This window comes from Hemicordylus capensis, chromosome 2, assembly GCF_027244095.1.
Source record: "Hemicordylus capensis ecotype Gifberg chromosome 2, rHemCap1.1.pri, whole genome shotgun sequence".
Lineage (NCBI taxonomy): Eukaryota > Metazoa > Chordata > Lepidosauria > Squamata > Cordylidae > Hemicordylus > Hemicordylus capensis.
Window position 1 is genome coordinate 265,747,290 of NC_069658.1, and position 26,270 is coordinate 265,773,559.

Genomic DNA, 26,270 nt, shown 5'->3' on the forward strand with positions numbered 1-26,270 from the left:
GTGACATATTATATTAATTTTTTAAAAAAATTACCTGTAGCCCCTTTGGGGGACATCTTAAAGGCTGTGGGGGGTCTGCAAAGTTTCCCCCTCCTCCCACTGGCCTCTAGGGCCTCACAGGCACCATTTGAGCATGTACGGTGGTCATTTTTAAAAAAAAATTTTTTTAAAATGCCCGCTGAAAACAAAATGGCCACTGTGCATGCTCAAATGGCCTCTGCGAGGCGTGGCATGCCCTAGGGCAGGGATGGGGAACCTTGGCACTCCTGCAGATGATGGCCTACAATTCCCATAATCCCTAGCTATTGGTCTCTGTGGCTGGGGATTATGGGAGTTGTAGTCCAAAAACAGCTGGAGTGCCAAGGTTCCCCATCCCTGCCCTAGGACCTCACAGAGGCCATTTGAGCATGCCCAGTGGCCATTTTGTTTTTGGTGGCCATTTTTAAAAATTATTTAATTTTAAGAAATTGCGCCCCCCCCTTCAAGTGGCACCCGGGGCACGTGCCCCCCCATAGATACGCCCCTGGCCCAAAGGCTTGGCTACTGGTAACATCCACAATAGCAATAATGCTCTTTCCAGCTGCTATAACTTTGGAAGTGCATGTGAGGAGCCTTGTTAAAGCAGTCTGAAGGCCAATCTAGTCCAGGGGTTCCCCATTGTTTTTAGCAAGTGTACCCCTTCTGTTGCAAACCTTCAGCTCAGGTACCCTCCAGATACACTTTCTCTTCTTTATAGTTATTAGACAGGCTACTCCAGTCACTGGCTTATATCCAGACTAAGTTATTCATGAGTCCTCCCACTGAAATTAATGGGGCAACTCAACTTGTCCCATTAATTTCAATAAAGCTGCTGAGAGTAACTTGATCCAGTGACGGGAGCAGCCAAATTGCTGGGCTGCAGGATGGGCAGGGGGGCTCTGAGTATCCCTTGGGAGTCCTTCAAGTACCCCTAGGGGTACTTGGAGCCCCTGTTGAGAACTGCTGATTGCCCTGTTGCCTGTAGGGGCTGGCCAGATGCTGCTGCTGATTTTAGCATTCATATAATACTTTTTGAGTGTCTGAAGCACTTGGCATATTTTATTTCGTTGCGATCTTTGCATCACTCCTGGAAGGGAACACTAACCCCATATTGTAGATGGGGACAGAGCGGGTCTTAGAGAGAGTACTTGTCAAAGGCTACCTAGCAAGTTCCTTGGCAGAAGAGGAGATTCAAATCTAGGGTTCCCTGATTTGTGACTAATTAGCCACTAACCTACACCAGTTCTTGCCAGATGCCTCCAAGCAGCCCACAAGCCCAGCATGAGATCCATAGCCCCAGAGGCATATCTAGGGAAAATAGCGCCTAGGGCAAGCACTGACATTGCGCCCCCATCCAAACATCTGACACCCATCTTTCAGATAACTTTACCATAATATCAGCTCAAAAATACAAGTCAAGTTCGTTAATCTTTTAATATTTCAAAAACTATTTAGCAGTGAACGTAGCCAGACCAAAAAATGCTGGAAAACTACAAATTTCAGTATGCTGGGGCTCAAGAAATACCCAAATACTATGTGGAGGTGTACTTGGAAAACTAAACAGAAGTGCCTGTCTAATTCTCTACTATGCATTGTAGCATCACCATTACATAAGTTTTAAAAATAAATGGAGAATTTGACTTTTCCCAGATACTCTGCAAATAATTAAAGGATATGCAGAGTAAACTGTGTCACTGCTTGGAATATATTCTAGTATTTCAGAAAGACAGTTAAAATGAGAGAAAGAGAGCAAGAAACTCCCAGTGGGCCTTAATCTATATATATATATTTCTCCTGGGTGTGCCAGGGAAAAATGCGTCCCGGCAGCCCAGCTGATTGGCTGGGCTGCGGGGGCGCCTGATTGGTTGGCACACCCAGGAGAACGGCGGCGGCCATGGCCGGGGAGCCATGCGGGCCCGGCCGCGGAGGCGAGCCAGTGGGCCTGGCCTGGCCTGGCCCAGCCATGGAAGCGAGGTGGCGGGCCGGGCCGGGCCCGACCGTGGACATGAGGCGGCGGGCCTGGCCGGGCCCGGCCGCGGAGGCGAGCCAGTGGGCCTGGCCTGGCCTGGCCACAGACGTGAGGCGGTGGGACTGGCCGGGCTGGGCCCGGCTGTGGAAGTGAGGCGGCGGCCGCACTCGGCCCCTCAGGCGGCGGTGACGGCCGCACTCGGACCCCGCAGGGCCGCCGCCACTGCCGCACTCGGCCCAGTTGCGGTGGCGGCCATGGCAAGGGAGCCAGGCAGGCCCGGCCGCGGAGGCGAGGCGGCGGGCCTGACCGGGACCGGCCGCGGCGGTGGGCCAGGCCGCGGCGGGCCCCAGCCCGGCCGCAGATGTGAGGCGGCGGGGGCGGCCCAGCCCGCCCAACAGCAAGGTAGTGGTGGTGTGGAGGGGTGGGGGCGGCCCGGCCGCGGCGGCGGGACTCGGCGGCGGGCCAGGTGGCGGCAGGCCCCAGCCTGCCCGACAGCACGGTAGTGGTGGTGCGGCGGGGCGGGAGCAGTCCGGCCCGGCCGCGGCGGCACTCGGGTCAGCTAGTACTAAGGATTTCACACTGATTCAAAGACAAACTCACCATTAATAGCCAGATTATTAAGACGTCACATTTAACTCACTTATCACAAGAAGCAAAGTAAGAGCAAATGAATGCAATCCTAGCTCATAAGCTTCAGCTCAGTATTCACAAGCCCTGATTCTCTGTACTTAGTGCCAAACTAAATATGTGTACGGTGACTTATATTTTTTTATTTATATATATATATATATATATATATATATATATATATATATATATAAAAAATTTTTAAAAAAATTATCTGTAGCCCCTTTGGGAGGGGCTTTCTAAGGCCATGTGTGGCGGGTCTGCAAAGGTTTCCCCTCCCCTCTCTGGTCTCTAGGGCCTTGCAGGGAGCATTTGAGCATGTGCGGTGGCATTTTTGTTTTCGGCAGCAGTTTTTAAATTTTTTTCATTTTTAACAATGGCTCCCCCCTTCAAGTGGTGCCTGGGGAACGTGCCCTGCCTGCCCTACCCTAGATACGTCCCTGCATAGCCTTTCCTTCATTGTCCCCTCCCACTCCACAATTGGTGTTCACTGGCAGACTACCCAGGGACCTGGAAGCTCTATATAACCACAATGGAGTTGATAAACCGTGTCCAATTCTCTCTTAAAGCCATCGGAGTCCACGGCCATTACCATACCTTTTAGCAGTGGATTTCATAAATGAATTGCACTTGCATTTCTCATGCACCGGAAGCAGTTGGCCACTGGCGGTATCTGTGATTTGTGAGCTCACATCTTGGTCTTCCTCTGTGTGAGTGCATTTACAAGGATGCTGGCATTGCTAGCATGAGGAAAAAGAAAAGGAAGGGGCCTGCTGCTGCTCCTACATCTGTCTGTCTTTGTGTTCCAGAGCAGAGGGACCGGGGTAGCACCACCAGTCTGAGCAGCGGCTTCTCCCTTGTAATGGAGAGCTCACCGGGGGCTGCGGGGAGCTTCACCTACGAAGCCGTGGAGCTGATGCCAGCAGGCTCCCAGGCGCAGGCTGCTTGGTAAGACTTGACTATGGGTTGAGTGCTGAACTGTGGGGGATCTGTGTGCCGGATGGGTGCATGGCTTGGGGTGTGAGCCCATTGTTGTCGGCTACTCAAGTAGCGGAAGTCTAACTTGGCAGCCTCCCCGATGGCCTACATGCTACATTCATCGCCCTGGGCCAGTTCTTTGCAGAAACTCCTCTTCTTTGCTGCTGCCCTAATAGGAAGGAGCTAGCATGAGTGGTTCAGTGTCTTGAGCAACTTCATTCATGGTTTGCAGCTGCTAGACAGGCCAGACATCTGACATACCTGACAACTTTCAAAGTGACAGCTTTGGGGGAACTCCAGAGGCCTTCTGGGGGTGTTTCATTTTTGCATGTGGTGTCTGTCAATAAGAACAGCCCTGCTGGATCAGGCCCAAGGCCCATCCATTCCAGCATTCTGTTTCACACAGTGGCCCACCAGATGCCCCTGGGGAGCCCACAGGCAAGAGGTATGTGCATGCCCTCTCTCCTGCTGTTGCCCTCCTGCGACTGGTATTGAGAGGCATCATGCCTCTGAGGCTGGAGGTGGCCCACAGCCATCAGACTAGTAGCCATTGATAGACCTGTCCACCATGAATCTGTCTAAGCCCCTTTTCAAGTCAAAAGTGAGCCAGCAGGCACCCCTCACAAAGGGGCAGCATGTTCCAGAGGCAAGAGCAAGCCTGTTTGCACCTCACTAAACCAGACTTCCTTTCCACCTCACTCAACTAGAGCAGGTTAGGCTCCTCCGAGTTCCAAATGAGAGGATGTTCCAGAGGCTTCTGTGATAACTTGCTCTAATTTAATGTCCTCTCATTTGGAATTGGGGGGGGGCGGTGGGGGGCAGGTGACTTCTGTGGTGGGGTGGGAGGGTCTGCCCCCTGTTTCCAACATTTTGGCCAGGGAGGCTGAAGAGGTTGGCCATCTAATGGCTTAACATGCCCTTCTGCTATCTTAACATGCCCCTTCTACTCAAGAGAGACCCTTGAGTCTGCAAAAGTGTGTCTGCTTGGCCCTGGGATGGTCGCTGGGACTCGGCCTGCTCTGGGAAGGCCTTTGGGCCTGTGCTTGAGAGCAGCCTCCAGATCGGCTGGCTCTCGAAGCCCGCCCGCTCCTCCCCCCCACCCCATGACGGAGGTGGAAGCTTGGGCTGGGGATTTCAGAGCCTTGCCGTGGGCTTGCCCTGCTCAGTTTAATTTTTCTTTCTTCTCCCTAAGCACATGCGCTAATGATATTTTACAGTGCAATTATTCTGAGCTAAATCTGGGCTGTGCTGAGAGGCAGCTGGAAATCCTCTGGGTAGCAGTAAACCCTCCGCTTGCTGTTGTCATGCCTGGCTTCTCGGAGAAGCACAGAAGTGAGGGGCAGTGGTAGGAATCTGTTCAAGGGCTGGGCAGTCTTGGGATGGTGTCCCGGCCAAGCCTGATGACTGCTCTTGGTCAAACTCTGTGCATGCAGCAGTGGACAATTGGTCCTAGACAAATCAAGAACGAAAACCTGATAGACGGCGGTGCTGGCAAAACGTTTCATTCATGGTTGAAAGTGGTTCTGAGTCACCTTAGTTGTCTACAGAAGTATCTAGAACTCTGACGTCAGTCATCCAGATTCAGTAGTTGGATTCACTCAGGTGATATGAAGAAACCCAAACTGGGCATATTTGCCTGAATTGGGAGTTCTCAAACAGATTTTGCTCGACTGCAACTCTGATCGTCCCCAGCCACCACAACCTCCCCTGACATAAATGACACTTGCATCGTTGTTGTTTTTTGCCTTCCAGCTGTTGTTATTGTTGGTAGTTCAATTTCTATACCACCCTTCCAAAAATGGCTCAGGGTGGTTTACAGAGAGAAACAACAAACAAATAAGATGGAACCCTGTCCCCAAAAGGCTCACATTCTAAAAAGAAATATGAGATAAACACCAGCAACAATCACTGGAGGTCCTGTGCTGGGGGTGGAGAAGGCCAGTTACTCTCCCCCTGCTAAATACAAGAGAATCACCACAGTAAAACCTGTTGGCCCTCCAGCTCCCATCATCCCCAGCCACAGTGGCCGATAGTTAGGGATGATTCAAGTTGTAGTCCAACAGCTGCAGCCCTGCGTTATTCTAAAACGTGTTTTGACTTGAGAAGCATGAACAGGAGAGCCACCCATGACGGGGCTTCTTGAATTCTCCCCGCTCCTAACAGCAGCATCTAATGCTACCACATTGCAAGTGGCTGTCTGGGTTGCTCTCTTAAGGAGCCGTGTTGTGTAGGTGTCTGTGCTCCTGTCTGCACACCCTCCATCTTCTGTTTCCCAATCTCTAGCATGTGCATAGATTGATCCTGATCCACGGAGGGCTGTGGTAGGCATGTGTCAGTAATTGGAGTTGGAGGTCAGTATTCCAAGAATGGCAAGGAAATGTAGAGTACAGTGGCTAAGGATTACTGTCCAGCATTGGGACTTAAGCTGAGTGAAGAAGCTCACTAGAAGCCAGACCCCCCCCCCTTTTTTTTTTACTCCAGATGTCTAACAATGTGCTGAACTGTCTGTGTGTTCAGGTTGCTTCTGAGTCATGAGGGCTAGAGCCTTGCTCTTTAAATTAAAAACAGAAGTTCTTAGGGTAGCATTTTGTGCTGGACGTCCTTTTCCATAGTCTACCATTTACATCCTAATTATAGCTCTACAGTTTCCCAAGCCCTTTGCCTAGGTCTGTTTTGGCAATGATGCTAGTTACAATATTGACAAGAAATGTTGGCAAAAGCGTCTTCCGGTTGGCAAGAGACAGCTATTACTTGGGGCAGTTTGGCAAAGCCACAGTGTACAGCCAGGGGAAAGTGGAGAGTTGTGGTCCTGCAAGGAGAACACTTCTAGCAGCCTGTACTCTTGGTCCGTCTCTCTTCCCCACCCCCAAGCTGGGACGGTTGCACAAGCAGCAGGGAGCCCTGTTCTCTGGCTTTTTTTTTTTTTTTAAAAAGCCTCTCTTCTTGTTTAATTGCCTCTCTTCTCTGCCTGCTTGCTTGAGTGCCTGTGGCTGTGTTATTAGGCACTTCATTAAGCCGAAGCCTTGTGCCCATGCACAATGCAGCAATCGCCAGGCAGAGAACATAAAGGCTCTTGAAAGCCTGGCCTGCTGTCTTGCGCTTTCAAAAAGCGAGAGCCGAATTGCTGAGGGTCTCCCAAGGAAATCCTGGGGCTTGAGGAGAGCCCTTATTAACGCGCACAGCCAGGAGTAATAAGCCAGACCTCTGATAATCGCTCAGCAGGCAGCTGGGGAAGCAGGGCTGGCTGGGGGAGGGCTAATGGGGGAGCAAAGGGGCCATGAATGTGTCTCTCTACAGAGAGGCTGTGGCAGGTTCAGCTCTCTTGGCTGCTAAGGAGTGGCTCACGGTCTCCTGCTTCCTGGGAGCATCCGTGGCCACAATTGTGTGGGCTCCCTTGTGTGTGAAGCAGGCTGTACCCAGAGACAACTTGCAGGTATTATTTAAGGTATTTTCAGCCAGCCTTTCCATCCCACAACAGGACCCTCAGGGCGGCTAGCTCATCAAGAATTTAAAATGCAACAATGCGATGATCAAAAGGGCAAATAAAACTGCCGGAGAGCTGGAGGGAGGATGAACTTTCAAACACTGGCCAAAGGCTCACTACATAGTACCTGTCACCTGAACGCCAGCAGGGAGGGGGCCAGCCCAGCCTCTTGGGACAGAGGGTTCCATAGTTTGTTTGTTTGTTTATCACATTTATACACTGCCCAAACATTTGTCTCTGGGCAGTTAACATAAAACAATTAAAATGCATATAAAAAGTTAAAACAATTCAATAATTTAAAATCAATCACAAAATTAAAACCAACCAATTTTAAAAGGCTGAGAAAGCTTTGTTGAAAAGATGGGTTTTCAGGTGTTTTTTTAAAAATTGCCGGAGATGGGGAGGATCGTATCTTAGTAGGGAGCGCATTCCACAATCTCGGGGCAGCGACCGAGAAGGCCTGTCTCTGTGTAGCCATCAGACAAGTTGGCGATAACTGGAGACGGACCTCCTTAGATGACCTCAATGGGCAGTGGGGCTTGTAGTGAAGCAGACGCTCTCTTAGATACCCAGGGCCTAAGCCGTTTAGGGCTTTATAAGTTATAACTAGCACTTGGTATTTTGCCCAGAAACCTATCGGCAGCCAGGAGAGGCCTCTCCTGCATGACCATCACCCACACCTTTAATGGCAGTGAGAGATGAAGCAGGCAGATCTGTGACTAGTCTCGATACACCGCCTGGATCACGTAAAATGTTGCCCGCAATAGATTGTGGCGCTGTGGGGAATCTTCATGAACAGACCCTTACAAATAAAGGACACAGCAATTTGCACTTGTCCCTGGTCATGGAGAGGTGGCTTCTGAGCTGTGTGGCAGCAAGACTTGGGAAGAAGGGACTTCTGTGACCTTCCTGGGCACAGTCCTGCTCATCAGCTTCTATCCTTCTGTGCCAAGAAACCAAACTTCATGATCAAAATACATTATGTAAATCTTATGTATTTGTTCTCTTAATCTGTTTCCAAAATTAACTTGTCCTCAGAATTTCATTTGGTTTTGACAAGGGCTTGAGTGGTAAAGGGCGAGGGAATGAAGAACAGAGACTACGGATGGATCATTGTGGGGGGTGGGGGTGGGGCGGATGGTGGGAATGAATTTCAGAGAAGGGTTATGGAAATATGTATGGCATTGAAAAGTTAGTCCTGAATCCATGGCAGCTTTGCCTAGCCAAGTTTTGGGTTGTCCGACATTTCTCTCACACTTCCAAGCTTTTACATCATGAGTGCTAGGAGCGATTTTTAAGAATTGCTGAGACTTGTGGTGACTGCAAGAACACCACTGTCTTGGCAGTATGAATAGGAAGAACTGCAGGGTGTGTGCGTGTTCTTGGCCCCAAGGCACTGTTGAAGAACAGGGAGTTGGCAAGTCCCCTGGCTGACATCTTTCTTAATCTCTGAATTTTCTGAGTGACCTTGTGAGTAGAGCCCGAGAGCACATAGGCAAGTTGCTATCTGCAATATAGGGATAATGGTGATCCAACAGGTGGGCTCACACTACAGTCCTCCTTCAGATACAGTGAGGGAAATAAGTATTTGATCCCCTGCTGATTTTGTCCGTTTGCCCTCTGACACAGAAATGACCAGGCTATAATTGGAATGGTAGGTTTATTGTAGCTGTGAGAGACAGAATAACAACAAACAAACCCTCGAAAGCCCAGTGCCCAAAAATCAGCGATGGATTTGCATTGTAGTGAGGGAAATAAGTATTCGATCCCTTCACAAAAGATGTCTTAGTACTTGGTGGCAAAACCCTTGTTGGCAATTACAGAGGTCAGATGTTTCTTGTAGTTGGCCACCAGGTTTGCACACAACCCAGGAGGGATGTTGTCCCACTCCTCTTTGCAGATCCTCTCCAAGTCAGAAAGGTTTCGAGGCTGATGTTTGGCAACCCGAACCTTCAGCTCCCTCCACAGATTTTCTATGGGATTAAGGACGAGACTGGCTGGGCCACTCCAGGACCTTCATGTGCTTCTTCTTGAGCCACTCCTTTGTTGCCTTGGCTGTGTGTTTTGGGTCATTGTCATGCTGGAATACCCATCCACGACCCATTCTCAATGCCCTGGCTGAGGGAAGGAGGTGCTCACCCAAGATCTGACGATACATGGTCCTGTCCATCGTCCCTTCAATGCGGTGAAGGTGTCCTGTCCCCTTAGCAGAAAAACACCCCCAAAGCATAATGTGTCCACCTCCATGTTTGACGGTGGGGATGGTGTTCTTGGGCTTATAGGCAGCATTCCTCCTTCTCCACACACGGCAAGTTGAGTTGATGCCAAAGAGCTCGATTTTGGTCTCATCTGACCACAACACTTTCGCCCAGTTCTCCTCTGGATCATTCAGATGTGCATTGGCAAACTGCAGACGGGCCTGTACATGTGCTGCCTTGAGCAGGGGGACCTTGCGGGCACTGCAAGATTTCAGTCCTTCACAGCGTAGTGTGTTACCAATTGTTTTCTTGGTGACTATGGTTCCAGCTGCCCTGAGATCATTGACAAGTTCCCCCCGTGTAGTTCTGGGCTGCTTTGTCACCGTTCTCATGATCATTGCAACTCCACGAGGTGAGATCTTGCATGGAGCCCCAGACCGAGGGAGATTGACAGTTATTTTGTGTTTCTTCCATTTGCGAGTTATCGTGCCAACTGTAGTCACCTTCTCACCAAGCTGCTTGGCAATAGTCTTGTAGCCCAGTCCAGCCTTGTGCAGGTCTACAACCTTGTCCCTGACATCCTTCGACAGCTCTTTGGTCTTGGGCATGGTGGCGAGTTTGGAAGCTGAGTGATTGCTTGCTTCTGTGGACAGGTGTCTTTTATACAGGTACTGTAACAAGCTGGGATTAGGAGCACTCCCTTACAGAGGGTGTTCCTCATCTCAGCTCGTTACCTGCATATAGTGAAAAGACACCTGGGAGCCTGAAATCTTGCTGATTGATAGGGGATCGAATACTTATTTCCCTCACTACAATGCAAATCCATCGCTGACTTTTGGGCACTGGGCTTTTGAGGGTTTGTTTGTTGTTGTTCTGTCTCTCACAGCTGCAATAAACCTACCATTCCAATTATAGCCTGGTCATTTCTGTGTCAGAGGGCAAACGGACAAAATCAGCAGGGGATCAAATACTTATTTCCCTCACTGTATTGACCTACAACTTCCATGGTCCCTGGCTACTGGGAGCTGTGGTCCAAAACAGCTAGAGGGCTGCAGTTTGAGACCCTGCTTGATAGGATGTTGTGTTTAATATACTAAAAACACACTATGTGAACTCCAAGTCATGATGGCAATGGGTGACCACCTGCTCTTCGTAGCTCCCTTTGTTGAAGTGCCTGGATGCTCAGAAATCCAGGGTGCATCTTGTAACCCTCCGCCTGACCTCCATGAGAGCAAGACTCTCAGCGGAAGAAGCAGAGTGTGTGGGTGCGGGTGGTGTTTAGGTGAGGAGGAACTGTCTTGATCTAGCAAGGTTTCCACACTGCAATTGGCACTTTCATTCAAGTGTGCGTTTTTGTGTCTTCCCCCTCCTTGCAGGAGGAAAAACTGTGCGTCATCCCCCCAGACAGTGCTATGGAATAGGACGCAACAGCCTGAGGACAGGCTGCCTTTGCAGAGTGTGCTCGAAGCAAGGTCTTCCAGCTCCTCCTCTTCCAACCACTCGGAGAACTTCTCAAGGCTGGGCAGCAGTCCACTGGAAGTCCCCAAGACTAGGTGAGAATTGCTGTTCCTTGCACCTCTTGGCAGTCACTGGAAGCTTGGAGAACGGGGGAGGGGGCTGCAAAGCAATGCTGCAGAGGAGGTGAGTTGGGCTGCAGAAGAAGGTGATGGCACCAACCCAGCCTGGCATTCAAGCAGAGCTCTGGGGCTTCCTTGGGTGACAGAAATATACCATTTCCCATGGAAGCCAACTGTATGCAAAGAAGGAGTGATCATGCAAGCATAAGCGGCTTCCATGTTCTTAGAAGGCTTTTACAAAAGTGTCTGGCCAATGCCGTCTCTAAACACTTGGTGCCTGATGCAGAAAATGCAAGTGGCACTCCCAGGTGTTCACCCCCCCTCCACCCTCCGTAAAAGTATGTTGGCTGACACCTTGCTGTTGCTTAGTTGTACCTGATTTCTGTCACTCGAGGTGGCTGCCTTTATTGTCTCAAGGCAGGGCTAGCCCTGATTGACAGCAAGGAAAGGCATGGAGAATGATGACCTTTTGAAGCTGGGAGTCCAGAAGCTGTAACTGTGTGAGGAGCAAGGGTCCGAATTGGTCTGAGCCAGTGGTCATTAGTCAACTCTGCTCACCCTCTTCTGCACTGGAGGATTTCGCCTTTTCCACAGTTCTCAGACTCCTTCTGCAGCTGTAAGCTCTAAAACTCTTAAAAATACAGCTGAGGTCCTTGCTGTCAAGATCTGTTCCCAGACTTCAGTTTGTTGATGTATACAACTCTAATCAGTTGACACTGGGAAATACCTAGGGTGGGTTCAGACGCAACATTAGCAAGTCTAGTTCATGGCAAATGCACATTCCTGGTGTAAAGTTCCCCACATGTCATGTCAGCTGAACCCACCAATGTTGGGTTGCCGAATAGCACTTCCCTCCCCTACCTGATATCTGCCACCCACTTTCAAATCTTGGTTGAAGATGGCCGATGATGGAGGGAAGTGCTGTCCGGCAACTTGATATTTGTGGATTCAAACGATGCAGAAGATCAGGAGCTAGGGACTCTTGCTGGTGGTTGGCAGAACTGGGCTGGCCACTGTTATATCTGAGCCCACCCCTTGTTTACCTGCATAGTTTCCTATGATGTCTGTCTCAAGCATTCACACATTCGATACTTTTCTTTTCCCTTCTTGGCCCAGTCTCTTGTCCAGAAGGAAGTACTAGAAACTCATATAGTTAGAAGAGGAAAGTAGAAAAGTATATTTCCCTGCATGTCGGAACCCTGATTGTGGGGTTGTCGGCGGAGTAGGAGTATCATGCTGTGTTCAGGCAACATGGATTTCCATTCAGTGAAGGAAAGGCTCAGTGCAGGCTTGCTGGAAATTCTTGTATCTCTGGCCAGGTAAGTGTACTCGTCATTCTCCTGTGGTATTGAACCCCTCAAAGACTTCTCTCAAACATTTGCGCAGAGAAGGTGGGCAGTAGCAATCTCAGGAGGTGGCAAAAATTAGGGAGCGTCTGGTGTGCCAGAGATGGATTTATGGCCTATGATAGCTCCTTGGAGGTAGGATGGGTGGGCTCAGACGACGCTCGATTTCTCCTCTCTCATTATTTTGGACCTTGGAAAGTTGAGTTAAAATCCAAGCACTGTGATAGACCCTCAGAAGGCGTCAGAAGTGATGCTGTCTCTGTTTGGAGGGCTCACTTTTACTGAATGAGGCAGATGAGGAGCAGGCCAGGGACTGACAGCTAAGAGAGTAGATGGGTTTAGAGAAAAGTGAGAAGCAGGTCTACTGAGCTATAGTACTTTAGAAAGTTCTGGTAGGTACAGAGTTCTGAGGCTTTGTGGCTCTGCCCGCTTGGTCTGCTTCTTTTGGCCTGCATGCAAGGTATAAATATAGCACTTCCCTCCAGTTTCATGTATGGAAAAAGAATGGCTGCATGGAACTGCTCTCTTTCAGCTGGATATGCAATGTTGTCCATGAGCTTTGTGTGTACATTCAAAAGCATGGAGGTGGTAGAGCAGTCATAGGAATGTATTTAGAAGGGCCAAGTTCCTTCCTAGGAGTTCAAATTCAGAATCTTACACCAGGCATGTTTGAGTGAGTTAAATGCTTTTCTGAATATGTAAGACTGGTAAAATATGGTTGGAGGAGAGGGGTTGTGTAGTGTTGTGTTTAGTGTTTTACTTAGGTCTCGAAGGAGTTAATCTCCTCCATACTGTCTGCACCAGCAGAGAAAAGCCCTGCTGCCAGGGTGGGAAACCCCTAGCGGAAGAGGGAGAGAACAAGTGAATAGCATTTTGAAGGAAGTTCCATTGATGTGTGGAGTTGGTAAGAACAGTGTAGGTAAGAAGAGGCTGGGATAACTGTGTGGTGGTGTGGCAATGACAAAAGTGAAAATGAACTTGCCAAATACAATTATTGATGAACATGAATCACAAGGCAAAGAAATGAGAGAACAAAAGACTAATAACTAGGTTTGAACCAAAAAGATCTCTCAGCAAAGGGTAAGCAAAGGAACTGGTCACAGATGAAGCAAATAGCAGATAATAGTTAAACTAAATTCTAGTTAAAACAAAAGTACAGTTGAACATCGATATCCGTGAATTCATTATCCGCAGATTTGTATATCCACAGTTGGGTAACAGACACCCAAACTTGGCGTGTGTGTGTGGTGGGGGGGACGACACGTCAACCTCACAGATCTGTGGTTCAGGGTAGCCGGTAATGACCGCTGAGGTCATTCCCAGCCACCATTTTGTGTTTCAGAGCCTCTAAATGGTTCCATTTTTTTAAAAAAAGAAACTACTAGTGGTTTTCAGCCCATTTGGGGGCATTCCTGGGCACAGCACGACTCAGGGAGAGCAGCTAAGTACGGTAGGAATATTCCCATTCATTCTCCCCCATGAAATTCGATTTTTTGTTGATGATTTTCCCCAACTGGATACCTAACCCCAATTCCCCATTGGCACAATGCCTCAATATTTGTGTTTTCGGTATCTGCAGTTGTACTGTGGAACGGAACCCCCGTGAATATCAAGGTCCTCCTGTAGTTGATTGATTAAGTGCTGTCAAGTCGGTGTCAACTCTTAGCGACCACATAGATAGATTCTCTCCAGAAGATTATCTCTGTTGTTGTAATCGAGTCCACCTTGCTGCTAGTCTTCCTCTTCTCTTTCCTTCAACTTTCCCCAGCATTATGGACTTCTCAGGGGAGCTGGATCTTCACAGCTAGCGTGGTATAGTGGTTAGAGTGCTGGACTAGGACTGGGGAGACCCGAAATCCCCATTCAGCCATAAAACTAGCTGGGTGACTCTGGGCCAGTCACTTCTCTCTCAGCCTAACCTACTTCACAGGGTTGTTGTGAGGAGAAACTTAAGTATGTAGTACACCACTCTGGGCTCCTTGGAGGAAAAGCGAGATATAAAATGTTGATGATGATGATGATGATGATAATAATAATACAATTATTACTACAAATAATAATTATGATGATGATGATGATGATGATGATGATTGATGATGATGTGTCCGAAGTATGATAGTTCAGATCATACTGTTTTTCAAATTCAGGGATCACCACACTTGCTACAGTATAGCTTTCATCCTCCGGGGTGGGGGGCAGTCTGCCCTTCAAGATTGAGGCAAGGGACAGGTGGTACAGGATGAGGCTTAGTCATATCCCTTCCATTTGAGACAAATAAGGTTGTTTCGTGGACTTGAGTGAGGGATTTCTCTTTGTATTAGCTCCCAACTCAGAGACCATCATAACTACTGAAGTTTTTACTCAAACTATAGTCCACTTCTTCAATCTGACCAAAGTGGTTTACAATAGAATCGATTAGTCTGAAAGGCTTGGGAAAACAAATATCTCCCCCCTGGAATCAGAAAGATGACAGACTTTCCAGGCAGATCTCCAAAAAGAATCCCAAAGCTTGGGGCACTGCCACTGAAAAGGCTTCTCTGCAGGTGGTGACTCACCTGCAACATCTCTGATGGCAGGAGCACCCAGAAAGGGGTCTCCAGTGATGATCTTAGTACATGTGCAGTCCTTCATGGGAGATGGTGGTCCTTAAGACGCTCAGGTTCCAAGCAGTCTAGAGCTCGCAAGGTTCAAAACAGTCCTAACTGGACTGTGATTGGATATGGACTGGGAGCTGGTGCAGTTAAGATAAGACTGGCAAGATGTGTTCTCTCCACTTAATTTATCAGTAATCAAGCTGCTTTGTTTTGCATTGTCTTTAATTTTCAAACAATCCTCAAGGGCAGCCTCATGTACGACCCATTTGAACAGTGTCCAAATGGGATGATGTTGGAGCATGGATAACTATGGCCAGGCTGTCCCCAAGACAAACAGTGAACGGCCAAAGTGGAGGACGATATGGTGTGTATTGGGAGGGTGCACTTGCACAGAAGACTGTAAGTGACAATTATTAATACAGTCATCCCTTGGCAACCACAAAGGTTCCATTCTGGGAAAACCTCACAGTTGGTGAATTTGCAGTTGGTGAGCCATTGAAATCAATGGCAAACGGGGTTAGGGGAATCGCGGTTGTGAAAAGACTGCAAAATACAGTTTAAAATCACCATAAGTCATTAAGAGGAGTGAAGGGGAGCCCCCAAATTGCCAAAAAATCTCACCAAACCATGGATACTTGGGTCGCGGTTGGCGAGACCTGCCACAATTTCCCAGTCATGGATACTTAAAACCACAATCGGGAAACCCAATTTGCGAGGGATGATTGTATTTACAACTTTTTTTTAAAAGTCAGAGAAAGCTGGGAGGGAGCTTTTTGAAACACGTGTTCCAATAAGATCCCACAGACCCCTGCAAAAAATGTGGACCCGAGCGCTTGTGACCGAGATCAGGTATGGCCAGCTAGCAGCCCCCAAACCACTTCCAGCTCCCTAGATCAGGGCTGTCAGACTCCCGGCCCATGGAGCTCCACTGTCGGGACTACGTGAAGCCAGGACAAGCCTCCGCTGCCACCATGACGTTTCTTCCATCTGCTGCCTGCCGAAAAGGCAACATGTCGTCTTCTTTACCTGTTGACTGGCAGGCTTCCTTTCCCATCTGCTGGCATATCTCTTTCTCTCCCCGAACCCTGTGCAGGATCAGCCAACAGAGACCAGTGCCGCCTCCTTCCTTGTGGTGGGCTTAAAGCGCAGAGTGTTAGGTAGGTGGTAAAGAGGAAGATGAGGATGACACAATTAGAAGAGTGCAGGGCACTTTTTCTCTGGGTGAGGGAGGAGGAGGAATAAAGGAAGAGAGGAAGACAGTGAGAAAGGTGGGGAGGAAGAAGAAAGAAGGGTGAATGGAGTGTAAGGGAGGGGGAAAGAGGAGCTCTGCTTGGGGCATGATGCTGCTCTGATTATTGATCTGATTACTGAGTGTGTAAAAAATCTGAGAATAATGTAATATGTTTGCAACGAATGAACAGCCTTTGTCTCAGAGCAGCTCACGTGTGGGGGGGTGGAATTTTGAATCATCCCTGGCGAGCTGCCTGGCTGGGCTTCTCATAAAACTAATCTATATTTCTTGTAGTATTAAAATTCTGTCACTAACTCTCTTATCAACAGAGCTTGCACCTCACTGGTCTTAGGGTAGAATCCCAGGGAAAACTCTCTTTATTTTGCTATTGGATAAGTACAAAAACCTTCCATGTTTAGGCCTACATGTGATGAGAGAGCGCTTGAGAACGTGTCTGCACCAGAGAAATCCCCTTTCTGCCCTCCCTTTTTCTTGAGTTAAAAACCAACTCTGAGGCTTGTAAAAAGAAAAGAACAAAAAACCCAGTTTTATACAATTACTGCAGACTGCTTCCTTCTGCAGGTTTAAATATTTTTAGTTTTTAAATATACTCAAAAATACTTAGTAGGTTATAAAAATAGGCTGTCTTGGGCTTCAATTTCAGGTGGCATATAGGCATGCTTAAAAGTTTAGAGTCTTTTGCAATGCCTTAGGTGGGTTGAGCATAGGCTAGTGTATCTTATTTTAATTATGTTGCAGGTAAACAATAATCGAACAGTATCAGGAACAGGCAAAGCACACATACAAAGAAATAGAAGTTCCTAATGCAAAATCTGACTAACAAACTGTTCCCTATACTGAATCTCCTTTTCCTTGAAAACTCACCCAACACCTGATGAGAATCAAGCTTCCTGCAATTCTGTCTTTCAAGGCTCTGCAGTTATTCCATGAGAAAAACCTCCATGTTGTCTTTGACCATGAAAGAGCAAAAACTCCATGCCCCTCATTAAGCCTTTCTGTACCCGCTTCTTCTGCATAGACCACCCTTCTTGTTCCCAGAATTCCCAGCAACCACTCTCTAGGTCCCACCCACCTGGTATACTGATTAGCTGCCCTGGAGTTTACCAGCCTGTCAGTTGAGACAAGGATTCACTCCCTGTTCTCTTTAGAGGAAGGGGAGACTGATCACTACAGTGCTATGTTCAGTTTCTTCTAAAAATTAAATATTAAAATTTCCTTGAGCATATTCTGGTGAAAAAGTATGAATTTGACTAATTTCAGTGGCAGGAATTTGTGTGCAGAATTTGGTATCTGTAGCTCATGGGTGAGTATTATATTCAGAATTCCCCCAAAGCGTATTCTGGTGTAAAAGTACTGTAGTGCATTCAGCTGATTTAAGTGGCAGGGCAAGGGAGGGAAGAAGAGAGTGAGTGAAAGTGGGGAGGAGAAGGAGAAGACAGAAGGTGGCATGAGGCAGGTGTGAGGCAATGGAAGGCAGCAGGAGGCTATGTGTGGCCCTCTGGAGGGGTGTTGCAATCAAATCCCACCCCACCCCAGACTGTGTTTAACACTCCTGCCCTAGATGCTTCTGTCTGTCTCCAACACCCATGGATATGCATAGGAAATGGGGATGGATGCCTGGCCTTAGAACTCCCTACGGGAAGCTGCTTTTGATCTGGCCAGCAACACTGGGCTCTTTGGCAGAGATGCCTCCAGAGTGCTGCTTCCGTGAGTGCTGGGAGGGCAGACTTGCTGCTATCCAGCTCAGAAGGGGCCCCTCTTACCACCATTCCCTAAGCAGGCGAGGCATGGAAGGTGGCATCGCCTGGGCCAATGGCAGCCCTCTCTGTGCTTCACTTGAACCTTCTCTGTCGAAGAGGAGGAGGCTCCAAGCAACACCAGCCCTGAGGTCGGTCCTCTCCTTTTGCACTGGGAAAGGTGCCTTCCAACCTCTTCAGATGGAGGAATTTGATCCTCCCTGGCTGGGCTGTCCCCAAGAGGGGTGGTGTTCTCCTTGTAGGGAGGGTAGGCTCCAGGGATGGTCGGGCCCTCTAGACCAAATAATCTGGCTGTTAGTGATTCCTGCCATGGTGATTATGACCACAGTGCAGCTAGACAGGGCCTAGGTGGCCCTCTCTCTTTGAATATGTGGCTGAAGGACCGCACCGAGGCCCTGCCCAGCTGACCCATGCCTTTCCATCTCCTGGAAACTGCCACTTGAGACTGGTACAGCATTTTGGGTTTGAGAGAAAGCTGCATGTGGGCTTTCAAATCTTCTGGGCTGGTGGCCATGGTAACAAAACACTTAGCATCTGCTGCAGGGAAGAAACAGGCATTCCAGTGGGCCAACAGCTATTTCTATAGGTAACTTAATTGGTTACCTGCCACTTCCAGAAAGCACAAAGAGGCAGGAGGCAAGCAGTCACAATGGATGATGGAGTAGGAGCAGGGCCTGAGATGACCCCGTGTGGTACATGGTACATGCAAGCTTTGGGGAAGGAGAAGGGGCTGGTGTCCCTCCCCCCGCCACTCATAAGCTTCTATTATTGGTGCAAACTGGCAAGCCAAGCAGAAGGAAACACCAACACACACACCCTCCTCCTTTACAGGCTGGAGCAGGGAAGCTTAAATGAAGCCAAATAGGCATATTGGTAGTTAAGCTGGCAAGCGCATGCATCTCTGCACTCAGATTGCCTGAAGCTGTGAATGAGTGAAAGGAAATGACATCGCTCGATGGCCCTGTAGGGGTCTGTCTGCCTTCTTAACAGCAGGGGTGAGGAAGCCTTGAGTGCTGAGAGGATCAACTGGAGCCTCCCCTTCCTTCCCGTCTGTCCCATGCAACTCACACCAAGGAGCTGCTCTCTAAGCAGCCCATTGATGGGCAACATTTTTCCCCTTGTTGGCTCCATTCACTTGGCGTCTCCCCTGTGACTAACCAAGTGTGGCCCAAGAGCTTATTTACTCACGTGCACATGCTTGCCTGGTCTTTGCATTTGTGGCAAATGGAGCTCATGCTGCGCTTGCAGGGGGTGGCGGGCTGCTGTACATGCTGTCTCCCAGTTTAGGGGAATCTTACACTGGCATAGCCCTGTTCACGGGGGGTTCATTCATACAGCATGGCTACTGTGTACCACCTCGGTGAGAGTGTCTTGACAAGCCTCTCCATTTACAGCAGAGCCCTGCATCGCCCCACCTCTGCCTGGTGTATGAGCAGCGTTCCCTGTAACAGGGACTCCCAGATGTGGTTGACCACAGCTTCCATAATCCCCAGCTGCAGCGGCCTTTGGTCAACATCATCTGGGGATCCCTGTTCCAGTGAACACTGTCCGTGAGTGCCAGCGGTTGAGGAGATGAGGCGTGTGCTCCCAGTCATGGGGAAAATCTCTCCCTGAGCACAGCATTTGGCATCTCAGACCAAGGCTGTACTTGTGGACAGCATGGGGGGCGGGGCTGCAGAGTCCACCAGGGTCAAGGGTGGGGCTTGCTGGCACCTCTTGAAATGCGGTACCTGGGTAAAGTGCCCTGGGCTACTTGTATGCCTGAACAGGTTTATAGTTACCCTAATATAGAGCTAACCCTTAAAATATAACCCCCAAACCCCACTGAGGGCATAGGATCTCGGCATCTTCTCCAAGCCAGTGCTGCCTGTGGAACTGGGATGGCACCTTCGGCACTTCTTGTTGCTGGCCAGGCTGTGTGAGGAGCATCGCAAGACAGCCTCTGTTCCACTGTAGCAGAATGCTTAAGGAGCAAGGGCAAGGCTGTGGAAGGGGACCCTTTGTCTGCAGGCAGTGGGGATTAACGCAATGTAAGAAACTCACAGGACGCTAATGTGGCTTAGCAAACTGGCTAAGCCGCATCTGAATGCGCTTTTGCTAAATCCATTAAACAAAGCTCATACAATGTGCTTGGATTTGCTCAGGAGCTTCAGGCCAGAGGCAGCTCTTTCCAAATGTAAAGTGTGGCGGCAGGTTCTGTTGGTTGGTGGGTGCAGTGGGGATAAGACAGGAATGTGGAGAGGGTTTTTCTCCACAGTGCTTGCAGATGCTCTGTTCCATGTTTCCTATAACTGTCTTGTATGCATATTAGATAGTTCTCTAATTGCTACACTCTCCCAGATTGAGGAAGTCGAAACTTTGGTTTTCAAAACATCTGAATGCATGACTCTTTCCAGCAAACTGGGTGGTTTTTGGTCCTTGTTCACCCATACTTGTTGAGTTTAAAGTGGTACCCTAGGTGGAGCCGTGTAGAAAGTCCCTCCAGCCTTACTCTGTGCCAGAGCAGGGTTTCCCATCTTCAAAGATTTCTGCAAGACCCTAGATCAGGCCTGCTCAACTCTGCCCCCTCCCCCCCCCCACTGTATTTGGACTTCAACTCCTACAATCCCCAGCCACAGTGGCCTATAGCTGGGGATTATGGGAGTTGTAGGCCAACATCTGCAGTAGGGCCGAAGTTGAACAGCCCTGCCCTAGAGTTTCTCATGGCCCTGATGCAACTGAACGACCTAGTCCCTGTATGACTCACTCTTGTTCTAGTTCATGCTTCTGGCCATCAGTGTTAGCCTCTGATTCCATGTTTGCTTGCAGTTGTTTTGGATATACGTATCTAGGACATCCTAGAGCAGGGTTTCCCAGTGTTGAGTCCCCAGATGTTGGACTACCAACTCCTATCATCCTCTGCCACAATGGCTTTCAGGGATGTTGGAAGTTGTGGTCCAAGGTTGGGAGCTCCTGCTCTGGAATGTCCTGGCCGTCTTCTGTAACCCAGGGAAGCCCATGATGTCATCCAGAGAAGCTGAAGGCTTTTGCTGCTTGAGGTGGCAGCCGTGGCTGGGAGCAGGCATCCTCTCCATCCATCCATTGCGTGCACTGCCAGCATCCTGGCTCTCGGCCCTAATGGTGTTCTGATTATTACCCTGGGTCAGAATAGTAAATGCTCTAATGTGACAGCGAATAGGCAGGGCTGGAAAGTCCTACTGGCTGCCAAGTGTTGGCTTGCCAGCTGTGCTTCTGGGATATGCACAAAGGTCTGCTGTTCATCCAGCTGCTGCAAATAGAGTAATTATTAGGTTTCTGGTCTTTATGGCTAAACATGTCTGTACTGGGAACTCTATAATAAGCTCTGTGTGCTTATTATAGGCAGCTGCTTACACTGGGCAAAAACGGGCAGGCATTGGCCCTAGGCAGTCGTGTCTACCGCCAGGGTTGTGCAAATTTGGTACCGAAGAACACTTGAAACATTAAAATTCTGCACCCAAGGCAATCCAAATTCTGCACCAAGAAAAGCTGGATTTTGCAGCCATTATACATTAAGGAGATGGCAAGACTAGGTTGAAGGGAGAGTATGCAAACTTACTCTAGTTGCATCATTCTGGCTTTGCTAGACATGTGGAGTTGGGCAAGGAGCTAGACAAGGGTCCCATCTACAACCGCGGGGAATCTCCTTTTGGCCACCTCTCTGGCTTCCATTGCTTGCAACCTTTTCCAACTATAGCTTTGTAGCCTTACTCTGGACTACATAGTTACATCATGAGGAAACTGGATTTTGAACTCTGTATTGCATTCGGCACTACTGTGTGTTCTCACAGATATGCAGTACATGTCTCTAGGTGGAGTAGACTAGGTTTTCCTGCTTCTTTATTGGACAGAAGTAACCACATGCTACTACTGATATCGGAGTACACTGTACATATTTATCATCTTTTTAATCCCACTTTGATCCATAGCCTTCAATATAGCTTTAGCCTAATCTGTTGCTTATATATCGCCTTTCCTTCCCTGGGAAATGCACATGGGGCTTTATCTTGTTGTGCCTTATCCTCGCAACAGCTTTGGAAAGTAGATCAATAGTGACTGGCCTAAGGTCCATGGGTGAGTGGGGATTTGAATCTAGGCTGTATCTTGGAGCAGAAGTGGGTAGATCTCTAGGGGATTTGTAGTAGATTGGAGAGGGTTTCTGTCTCCAAATCGTTTCACAATGGCAAGTAGAACTGTGTGTGGCCAGCTATGGCACAGGACATTGCCAGCTGTTCACCCTCAGCTTCAGTGCTCTTCATCTGCCAAACAAGACGATTGGCTGGTTGCCTTTGACCAGCTCTTGCTGCAGTTCCACTGGCCAGGCTGAGTGATCTGTCATAACCCGGACGTATTTGCAGGCCATCTCAGTACATGGGGTGCAGCAGGTCTCTGGCTCTGCCCTTGAGTCACTATTTTGCATCTGACTGCACGCACCCCCCAGGCCATTATTTTGCACCTAGCTCTAGTTTGGAGATCTCAGTGTTCTAGTGTGTAGGGGGGGTGTTTGGGTTTTTTAGCAAAAAAAATTCTGCCTTGGAAGTTAGCTGCCATCTTAGTCCCGAAAGGAGAGTCAAAGCAGACAAAACAATATTATTTAAGCTAGACTAACTTAGTTGGGGATTTGTGTCTGCAGACTTCTGGGTCAGAGTGTAAAACTGAAGACCACGTATGCTCCTCTTCTAAGTAAAGCTGGTGCAATAATAGACTTTTATCTGCCTCAGATCTGTTGTACTTCCTTAGCATGCCTTAGCAAGGACAGCCTGAGCCTGAGAAATCTTTGCAACAAGCCCATCGCTCCTTTTTTTTTAAAAAAGGGGGGCATTATATTACAGATTTTAAAAGGAGGCTGAGAATATTAAGGTGCTATTGAGGGGCTGCACCTTGTCTCTTTAAGGACATCTGCAGAGGATGGGGCTGGCCTGTGTGCTGCGTCCTTCCCCAAGAGCTGTGCCTTGGTTGCCATTAGTTTCCAACCCCCAGGACTGCCCTGGAGTCCTCAAGAATAGTCAATCTCCAGGTGACTATTGAAAACAATCCTGGAGGATTTAATGGCTTGATCATGTGAAAAATATTGAGGAAACCGCATCTCCAGGAATTAGCTTCAGTTGGGGGTGGCGACTCAGTTGCCCCTAGGCTGGTGGTTCTCTCTCTGCTTCTTGCTGTTATCAGGGGCAGGCCCTATTATTTATTTATTTATTTATTTATTTATTTATTTATTTATTTACTCAGACAGGTGTTATTGACTGATTTGTTTTATCCAGACATCGAGTCCTTCCCAAGGACCTGGGATGGCTGAATTTTATTGTCAGTGTTGTTGCTGTTGTTATTATTATTATTAATAATAATTAATAATAATAATAATTATTATTATTATTCTCCTCTACATTTTATATCCCACTCTTCCTCCAAGGAGCCCAGAGCGGTGTACTACATAAGTTTCTCTTTCACAACAACCCTGTGAAGTAGGCTAGGCTGAGAGAGAAGTGACTGGCCCAGAGTCACCCAGCAAGTCTCATGGCTGAATGGGGATTTGAACTATTAGGAACATAGGAAGCTGCCATATACTGAGTCAGACCATTGGTCTGTCTAGCTCAGTATTGTCTTCCCAGACTGGCAGCGGCTTCTCCAAGGTTGCACGCATGTAAGGTAGCAGCAGTTGCTTATTGTTTAATGTATATACCACCTTTCATTCAAAACAATCCCAAGGCGGTTTACAAAAATTAAAAAAGCATAGCATAAAAATGAACAATTAAAAATATTAGGCTAAAAATATGAAACAAGTCTGATTTAAAATATACAAAATACAAACATAAAAAACTATATACGGGTATGAGGGCAGAGCAACTCTGTGCATGCTTAAAGGCTGTCTTTTCTCTGTGTGTTCCAGAGTTGAGCCCCCGTACAGGAGAATAGATCCCAAAACTAAATCCTGGACCAAAGCTAGAATTGCATTCTTAGGCCATCACACAGTTGGGTATTTTGTGTTAATGTTCCAGCTCTCTTGACTTGACTTGACTGACTGACTTAAGGAAAGAGAAGCCAGAGCTCTCAGAAACCCAGATAGGTTTTCCTGCCAGGGAAAGGAGGTGCGGTGGGGAGGAGTGACCTAATTAAATGAAGTATTTTCTCGGGAGCTGCAGCTTCAAAGACTGTGGGCTGCCTGAAGACCAGCAGATCTGAATGGCCTTCCTGCTGTAGATGGGGACAGCACTGCCTCTTGCCCTCATTAGCCCATTTTTTTCTTCCAAGGGGCGGGCAGGCAGGCTGTCTCTCTGGGTGGTGTGAGTAGCTTCCACCGATCTCCATCTTGATCTGTGGGGAGCAGGCAAGCTTGCTTAGACATGCCCAGCCAGGGTCTGAAAATGGCTGTAGATAGGTCCCCAAAAGCAAGCTCCAATGTCCAGGCTTATTTCTTTCATGCAAAGAACTGGCAGGCATTTTATATATTAAATTGTGACTGGTTTTCCTCCTTTGGTCTGCTGCAAAGGTGAAGGTACTGTCTGATCTTGGGGGTGTCTGGTGGGGTCTTGAATTCTGTGGTTTGAAAATCACACATCCTGTAACAAGAAAAACCACACACACACCCCCCTTATTTCTCAGTGCACTCCACTCTTCTGTAATGGACACAATCCACGTGGCTTCATGTTGTGCTATTTAGTAGATGAATTGCATCAGAGGTTCTTTAGCATTTTCCTCCTAGAGCAATTTGCCACTGAGCCTTGCTTGATAATAAGTGTTCATAATTGGGCAGTAGGCATCCTGTGGGCCAAATTTATCTTCTTATCTCTATATCTCACCCCTTATAGTCCAAAAGGGCCTTCAAAGCAATGATGCTCTCCTATTCATGCAAGTGAGCAAACCTCTCCTCGAAACTTTCATGGAGCAAATAGTGATTGAGATTAATGAAACTAATTTAATTTCACCATATTAAAGATTTAAACTATCATGTTGTCAGGTATAACGGATCACCATACCTGAGATAGGGAGTCTCTCCTCACCGTTCCCCGAAAGCAGTTCTTGGACTTTGTAATGCTGAGAGCCAGCTTTCTTTGTTTTTTGTTTTTTTGCAGGCTGCCACATTTGCCTTTTCTTGCACTTTGGGCATCTCATGAGTGACTTGAATTCTTCCTGTGTTCTTGAGTTGAAAAACCTAAGACCTGACATGGAATCTGCACTATCTCTGTTTAGCTGCATTGGAATTCTGATGAGTTGAGTTTTAATTGATGGAGCTCATTGCTGTTTGCTCCAGGGAAGGGTTTGGTAGGTGGCTGCTTTGTGAGTAGCAAAGCATAGCTAGATCAAGAGGGAAGGGACTTGTAATGGTGTGAGATAAGAATACTGATTTTTAATCTACATATGTAAAAAGGACCAAGAAAACAGAAAATTCAAAAGGAAGAAAGGATGGATCATTGTGACATTCCTTTGCCTAATAGAAATTGGATCATACCATAATTCTAACACAGCTCACAAGTTTGAATATAGCACAAGCAGTGTATATTTCAGATCACCAGCATTTCCTAAACCATTTAGTAAGGCTTAATCCAGTACCATTTTGACTTTCTTTGGGACTTGCTTGCTAGTTTATATCCCTTGACCTGGAAGTGAAAGCTCTTTTATGCCTGATATTGTACCATTGCCATTGCCTGGCCTTGTGAGCTGTTTCACAATCAATGGCTTATTCAGTCATTCTGCAGGGTGCCCCCCCCCATAGTTGTTGCATAGGTGTATTGAGCACTGGAAGCTTGGCGGGGGGGAGGTCAGATGACTATAAATTTGGGGGGGGGGTAGAAGGAAGATGGATACATTGTCTATCTGGTGTTGCCACCCTCTTACCACTCCATTTATTTTATTTATTTTATTTTTTGTTCTTGGCATAGTGTCCAAAGGAGCCGTAGCCAAATTACCATCTTCTATACTGTACTTGTGTGTCTCTCCTTAGAGGAAGTGTGGGCTTTTTGCAGGATTTAGGAGACTTTATGAAGGACTGAGATGATCGAGAACAAAGCACAAAGGGTGTGTGTGTGTGTTTCAGGGAATAAAAACAAAGTTTCCTAGGAGGTTCACAGAAACTGTTCACTGGAAGGTTCACCAGCATTTTCATCCTTTCCTTGCTCTTCTCTGAAACTGAGGGCTAGAAACTTGCTGGGTTTTTAAAATAGAACTGAAAATATGACAGAACTAAATCAGCATTAGATTCTGTAATCTGGGCAGCACAGATGAATGAAATACAAAGCCATCAGTAAACCCTTGGTATTTAATGTCATCTTGGCTGAAACTATATAAATTTCATCCTCAACTTAGTGGAGAGCCTTGTGTGTTTTATGGACCTTGAGAATCTCTGTTCTTGGCTTTTTCCTTCTGTTTTGCTGACCAAGCAACCAACCTCTTCTTCTCTGGCTCCCTTTCCTGTATTCCACTCTTGGCAGCTGGTATTCTACACATTTCTGTTCTT

General features: G+C 47.8%; 1 protein-coding gene across 5 annotated transcripts in view; it reads left to right on the plus strand.

Moving 5' to 3' along the window:
* MTMR14 (myotubularin related protein 14) overlaps positions 1-26,270 on the plus strand; it is a 117,424-nt gene that overhangs the window by 72,905 nt on the left and 18,249 nt on the right. For 4 of the 5 annotated variants that reach the window (XM_053297912.1, XM_053297913.1, XM_053297914.1 and 1 more), the window contains 2 exons: positions 3,424-3,562; positions 10,651-10,827. In XM_053297912.1, the coding sequence (XP_053153887.1) occupies positions 3,424-3,562; positions 10,651-10,827 (316 nt within the window). The remainder of the gene's footprint in view (positions 1-3,423; positions 3,563-10,650; positions 10,828-26,270) is intronic. The other variant, XR_008316566.1, reaches the window with a different exon arrangement.